General features: G+C 39.8%; 1 protein-coding gene across 5 annotated transcripts in view; it reads left to right on the forward strand.

Moving 5' to 3' along the window:
* The window catches only part of ak1 (adenylate kinase 1), an 11,867-nt gene extending 8,838 nt beyond the window's left edge, over positions 1-3,029 (forward strand). For all 5 annotated transcript variants that reach the window (XM_056747417.1, XM_056747413.1, XM_056747416.1 and 2 more), the window contains exons 3-7: positions 1,886-1,921; positions 2,143-2,306; positions 2,461-2,577; positions 2,654-2,845; positions 2,942-3,029. In XM_056747417.1, coding sequence (XP_056603395.1) covers positions 1,886-1,921; positions 2,143-2,306; positions 2,461-2,577; positions 2,654-2,845; positions 2,942-3,010 — 578 coding nt within the window. In that variant the 3' untranslated portion in view covers positions 3,011-3,029. The remainder of the gene's footprint in view (positions 1-1,885; positions 1,922-2,142; positions 2,307-2,460; positions 2,578-2,653; positions 2,846-2,941) is intronic.
* The last annotated feature ends 4,471 nt before the right edge of the window (positions 3,030-7,500 follow it).

Below are 7,500 nucleotides of genomic sequence, written 5' to 3' on the forward strand. Positions count from 1 at the left end.
ACACAATATAAATATGTTGTGATGATAATAATTCATTTCCTCAAACTGACACATTTGAAAGGTGCTTGTGTTGAATAGTGAGATGTTGGTAACAGTTGCCATGGAGATGTGAAGCACTGAGAGAATTGAGTTATAGATCAGTACAGACTGAACTCAGAGAGAGAGGGAGAGAGAGAGAGAGAGAGAGAGAGGCCATGAATGAACTGAAAGAGAAAGCAAGAAGGGCATTTTACAGCATCAAAAAATCTATTCAAATCGAAATACCAGTTAGAATCTGGCTCAAAATATTTCAATCAGTCTTAGAACCGATTGCACTGTATGGCAGTGAGGTGTGGGGTCCTCTCCTGAACCATGAGTTCAACACATGGGACAAAACACCGATCGAAGCCTTACATGTTGAGTTCTGTAGGAGTATCCTCAGAGTCCAGAGAAACACACCAAACAACGCATGTAGAGCAGAACTGGGTCAATATCCTCTACTGATGCGCATTCAGAAACGGACAATAAAATTTTGGAAACATCTAAAAATGAGTGACCCCAACTCGTTTCACTTTAAAGCCCTTAAACACCAGGAACTAAACACTGAAAGAAGTAGAATGATTCAGATGATCCTCAAACTACAAAACCAAACTAACACAACTAACAACACTCAGCATCACGACACTGACACACTCATACACAATGTTCAACCCAAACAAATTATTAAAGTCCAAAAAGAAAATTACCTGACTTACTGGACTGAATCAACCGGAAAACAAAGTAAACTTGAATGTTATTTGACCCTAGATAGAAATTATGCAACAGCAGAATATCTGAGTACAGTGAAAGATTATAAATTAAGAAGAACAATGACGAGATACAGACTGAGCAATCACACTCTTCACATAGAGAAGGGGAGACATCGACAGAACTGGTTACCTAAAGAGAACCGCATCTGCCCATACTGTGAGAGAGGAGATGTAGAGACAGAACAACACTTCTTCATCAACTGCCCAAACTATCAAGACATTAGAAGAAATTCTATCCCAAATTGAAATCATTGCCCTGACTTCAGGAAATTAGACAACAGTACACAACTCCAATATTTATTAGGAGAGAAACAGGATTGTGTTTTACTAGCAGCACAATACATTGATGCCTGCCATAACAAAAGGGAGGAGTCGACCAATCAGTGATGCGCTCACAAACGTACACACACACATATAAAATGTTTTTGTTTCGTTGGTTGGTTTTGTTTCTTCTTAAATGTGTATTGTTTGATTTAATGTATATTGTTTGTTTTTCATCTGTTCTAGATGTACTGTACATGTTATAAATGCTTTGGCAATACATTGTAACAATTGTCATGCCAATAAAGCACATTTGAATTTGAATTTGAGAGAGAGAGAGGGAGAGAGAGAGAGAGAGAGAGAGAGAGAGAGAGAGGAGGAGGGGAGAGAGAGAGAGGGAGGGAGAGGGAGGGGGAGAGAGAGAGAGAGAGACGGAGAGAGGGAGGGGGAGGGAGGGAGAGAGGGAGGGGGAGGGAGGGAGAGAGGGAGGGGGAGGGAGGGAGAGAGGGAGGGGGAGGGAGGGAGAGAGAGAGAGAGAGAGAGAGAGAGGGAGGGAGAGAGAGAGAGAGAGAGAGAGAGGGAGAGAGGGAGGGAGGGAGGGAGGGAGGGAGGGAGGGAGGGAGGGAGGGAGGGAGGGAGAGAGAGAGAGAGAGAGAGAAAGAGATGGGCTCAGGGTGTTTGAGTAAATCTAATATGTCTCCTGATGATGGTAAAACATCTTGCAGAAGTTTTCATAACACAAAACATAAACGTCATGCACATCTGTTTATCCAAATGCTAATGTGATTATTATTCATGTCAATGTTGTTCATATCAATACTTGAATTGTGTCACAGATAAAATTAAGGACGCCAAGATCGTCTTTGTTGTGGGTAAGTTTCTTCTGAATGATTCTTGAATCTTCTCATTATGAGGACCGCATGGTATCATCACTTTAACGCATTCATTGTTTCTGCTCATGATGATGTCAGAGATCTGCGGTGTTTGTGTAACTTCTGAAGTTAACATGTTTAACACTGTTCTGATTACATAGAAATGTCTATAAAGCAGTTGGGAAATGATATGCATTGTGAGAAATGTGTTTGCGCCGCAGGTGGACCGGGCTCTGGTAAGGGCACTCAGTGTGAGAAGATTGTGGCGAAGTACGGCTACACTCACCTGTCGTCAGGTGACCTGCTGCGTGCTGAGGTGGCCTCAGGTTCAGACAGAGGAAAACAGCTACAGGCCATCATGCAGAAAGGAGAACTTGTGCCTCTGGTCCGTGTGAATCACTCTCACGTGTCGTGTCACGTTTAATAAACCTTTTGCTAAACATTGATTCGTCTTATAAACTAGATGGTTGCAGCCCTGGATGCTGATTGGTCAGTGAGCTGAAAGCAGATGGTCATAACTGTTGTGTTGTGTTGTGCAGGACACAGTTCTTGACATGATCAAAGATGCCATGATCGCTAAAGCAGACGTGTCTAAAGGTTATCTCATCGACGGCTACCCTCGTGAAGTCAAACAGGGAGAAGAGTTCGAGAAGAAGGTCGGAGAATAATGCCGACCGCAGGAAGTGATCCGTGTGATGTGAAAGTATCCTCATGTTCTCTCTTGTGTCACAGATCGGCGCTCCGGCTCTTCTGCTGTACGTGGATGCTAAAGGCGAGACGATGGTGAAGAGACTCGTGAAGCGCGGAGAGACCAGCGGCCGCGCCGACGACAATGAGGAGACCATCAAAAAACGTCTGGATCTGTACTATAAAGCCACTGAGCCCGTCATCGCTTACTATGAGAAACGCGGCATTGTCAGGAAGGTGAGCATCAGCGGTGACGCTTTTTTGACCAACGTTTTGTTTCACTTTAAGATTTGTGTTTCTAATGGAATGAATGAATTCTCTCTCGTCTGACAGATCAACTCTGAGCTGCCCGTGGACGAGGTGTTCGCTATCGTGGAAAAAGCTATTGATGAGCTCAAATAAAACAGCACTTGACAACAAACTCGTGTTCTGGTTTTTCTTTCTGTCACATACATACGTTTAAAGAGACGAATAACGCTGAGATCTATCAAAAAACATAACGTTTGAAAAACAACATCAGTGACCTGAAGACATCTCAGAACAAACACACTTCACTCACAGTCGTTGTGCTGATAAAAGCAGATTATTTATTGAGTTTCCTCTCAAGGTTTGTTTTGCTCGTGTGGATTGAGTTCAGAGGTCTGCTCTTTAAAGTCGGCATGAAATTAAAAAGAATACTAATTGTTTTACACAGTGGTGAAATATTTATTATAAAGTATTTATTTGAAATTGTAATCTTTATTCAAAAACGTTAAGCTCCTCCCCCCTCGAAACGACCTCTCTTCACCTCTGGTGATGAGGTATGGGGGGAGGGCGGGGCTGCAATGATTGACAGATCGCAAACCGCCGTTCAAATATTTCACCTTTTAACGATCCAATCAGTGGTCGGTGGATGAATCGAGTCCCGCCCTACTCATTTCAGAAGTGCTTTCACTCGGGAATACGTCACGATACGGTTTAAAACTCAAATAATAAAGATTTTGGTATTAAACCAGCAGACTTTAACAGATCCAGCACATTGTTTTTATTTTTGAATGACATTGAATAGTGCTGCACTCTAGTGGACAAAACATGCAGTTACACTGAAAGACCTTCAGAAAAACCTTCTGTCCTAAAACACACAGTATTCAGCGCAACTCCACACTCACAATTTCTACACAATAAAATATTCTAGATGTCAAAATATACATTTGTTCATAACCAAAATCTTTATTTAAAGTTGCTTGAAATTTTAGTTGTTTTGTCCTTTTTTAAATCATTTTGAGGTCCTGGCTTGAAAGACAAGAAAAGATATTTATGAAGCCATGTCGCCAACACCTGTAAAATGGAATTTTTTCATTTTAAGAATATATCTAAATTACGTCATATGCTGTCACTGTCAGATGCAGAGAAATTAATTCATGCATTCATGACATCAAGACTAGATTACTGTAATGCACTTCTAGGTGGTTGCCCTGCGGGCCTATTACAAAAACTGCAACTGGTTCAAAACGCGGCAGCTCAAGTTCTTACACGTACAAAAAAGTATGAGCATATAACCCCGGTTCTGTCAACCTTGCACTGGTTACCTATAAAGCATCGCATTAACTTTAAGATCATGCTTATTACCTATAAAGCCCTACATGGTCTAGCGCCGCAGTATTTAAATGAACTTCTATTGTATTACAATCCTCCATGTGCATTACGGTCTTCAAAATCAAAATCAAGTGCAAGTGGTAGATCCCTTTCTTATCTAACGCCTAAACTTTGGAGCAACTAAGTCTGTAGGTCAAATAAAACACTAAAATAAAATGAATTGCTCAACATTTTTTATATTATACATTTGTAACATTTATTAGACATTATCTCATTTAACTTCAATAAGATGATATTGAGAAAATAGAACTCAACAGAAATGCAAAACAATTATTGTTACCGCCCACGACCTAACCAAAGGCAACACTTTTCTGAACAAGGGTAACCACCAAACTCAAAAATATAACTAGCTCTTTAAAACTTTTAAGATAAATGAACATTAAACACTAACAAGTGTTTCTTTTTACTGAAAAGTGCACAATATAAAACACTTATTTAAGAAAATAACTCTCAAAATGCAGTGTACGCAAAGCATGCTGGGAAATATAAGTCCTCTGCCCTATTATAACTATTTTATGTTAACACAACACAACTCCTTTATGTTGTCCCAACATGAATGGATTCAGTTATATGACTAAACATAAAACAATCATGTTGTAACCATATTTTCCAAAAGTTGTGTTGATTTAACTTAAGCAAGTTAAGTAAATTGAACAGGCAGCAAAAACATTTTTTTTGAGTGTACTTGTTGCATCAAAGAGTGCAGAACAGTACTCTACTCTCAGCCAGTCTTGTCTTTCTGTTCCAAGGTTACCGCAGGATGCAGTTCATGCCCAGACCTGATGGCAGAGCTGAGAATGGGAAGCGGTGACCTGAAAAGAGCTGAGAATGGGAAGCGGTGACCTGACAAGAGCTGAGATGATAGAGATGGATAAAGGACGCGGCAACTTGACACGATTTTTCTACAACACTTCAAATGCTATTAGCTTGTTAATGATAATCTTAAATCTATAATTTTATAATTATAATTTAAGTTTTTTTATTTTTTATTTAGGCAAGGCAAGGCAAGGCAATTTTATTTATATAGCACATTTCATACACAGTGGCAATTCAAAGTGCTTTACATAGAAGAAATTAAAATAATAAAAAGAAATAAGAGTAATTAAAACAGTTTATAAAAGTAAAATACAGTACAGTACAGACAGTCGGACGAACATTGGCACAGTGCTCATTCATTAAATGCATAGCCTTGTTGTGCAAGCACTGTTGGTCTTGTGCAGAGGCAGCAGCTTTTGCCAGAGGGGAACTGGAATCCCCTGGTTGGGCCTGGGTTCCCCTGAGGGTTTTTTTTCTCGATGGGAGTTTTGGGTTCCTCACCACCATTTGCATATTGTTTTGCACTATATGCCTGGCCGGTTTAGACATAATAATATTGCATATAAAAATGTAAAGTCCGTTTAATATTTGACCTGTGGTTCTCTCTCCTATGTGTGTTTTCACTGTGCGTGTGTGCAAGTGTGTTTGCGTGTGTGCAATGTGTGTAAGTATGTATGCATATTGTGTGTGTGGAGCATTTGTATGTCTGTCTTTTGATTTTTTCACCTTTTTCTTGTTTTTACAGGTATATGCCTTTAGTTGTTTTTCTTGTATTCAATGTGTCTCATGTACAGCTGCTTTGTAACAATGAAGATTGTAAAAAGCGCTATATAAATAAAGTTGAGTGAGTGAGTGAAACAGCAACATAGTGAAAAAGTGAAGTGAAAGTGACTAATTTGTCAGTTATGGTGACCCATATCCGAGATATACCTCTGCTTTTAACCCATCCAGAGAGTAGTGAACACACGCACAGCAAGTGGTGAACACACATACACCCAGAGCAGTGGGCAGCTATCGCTGCAGCGCCCGGGGAGCAAGTAGGGGTTAGGTGCCTTGCTCAAGGACCCTCAATCGTTACCCTGCCTGACCTAAGAATCGAACCGGCAACCTTCTGGTCACGAGTCCAACCCTCTAACCATTAGGCCACGACTGCCCCCCCACGACTGCCCCGAATACTTGGATCAACACAAATAACGTACAGTCTAGAGCAGTCCATAAACGCATGAAAAAACGTTTCTCTTTGAGAGCAAAACGGGCAATCAGAACTATTATTAGGATTTAAAACAGAAATAAAAACATTAACTGCAATGGCTCCATGTAAAATTCTCTACAGCAGGTCCCCTGTTCTTTTTGATAATGGTGGTTTATATAACACTCTCCATTCAGGTTTCACATTATCACACAATTTAAAAACTGAACGACATGGGGTATCTGTCTTCTTATCAAGCATTTTCTTATTAAAAACAAGAACACACATTTTATACAAAACTTTTCCTGTACAAGCAAAGAAATCAACAGAAAGGGATTGTCCTTGTTTTAGAAACAACCCTTCACATTCCTCAAGTTTTGGTTGAATTATCAAACAAGGAAAACCATCCTCACTATCAGGGATATTATTCCCCAAGAAAAAAATCTTCTAAAATCAATTTTTCTTCAATCGTAAGTGCTTCCATTAACCTAGCTAAATAGCGATTAATTGTACGAATAGATTGAAATCCCAATCTTTCCGCAACAGCTCCTGTCTCCTTAAAATTAGGTCCAGTTAAAGACAGTAGCTGGCTTAAAACAAAAATTCCTACTGATTGTAGAGCTTTGCTGAATCCCGGTGAAAACATAGATGCAATGTCCAGTCTTGCCTGACAAATCAAAGGTTCCTTCAACAGCCAGTAGCTAGAATAAAAATTGTCAGTTTTCTGAATATGAAACAAGTCCTATACTTTAAAAATATTTTTATAAAAAGGAGACAGTTGTGAGAGATTCAAACTTTTGGGGTCCATCAAAAAAAGAGATTTGTCCAATTCAAACCCTCCAACAGTTGGTAATAGAGCACAGCTGATAGCTTTCCAGCTTACATCAATTGGTCCATCTAAGAGTCTTTGTAGAAAATTCAAGCGGAACGTTGCAATTCTACTTTGCAGATGAATTAGACCTTGGCCACCTTCTTCCTTTGGTAGATACATAATACTCTGTGGTATCCAGTGAAGTTTGTCCCAAAAGAAATTTACAAAGATTGCTTGAATTTCAGCCAACAACCTTGCAGGAGGGTCAGTACATGCCAGTTTGTGCCATAAAAGTGAAGCAACCAGATTATTGACAATAAGTGTTCTACCCCTGTAACACAAATTTGGTAAAAGCCATTTCCATTTGTCTAAACGACTCTCACTTTTTGTAACATTCCATCCCAATTTTTTTGTGTTCTGGTGAGTGGCTTCGCGGTCTTC

This window comes from Triplophysa dalaica, chromosome 4 (assembly GCF_015846415.1).
Source record: "Triplophysa dalaica isolate WHDGS20190420 chromosome 4, ASM1584641v1, whole genome shotgun sequence".
NCBI classification, from domain to species: Eukaryota; Metazoa; Chordata; class Actinopteri; order Cypriniformes; family Nemacheilidae; genus Triplophysa; species Triplophysa dalaica.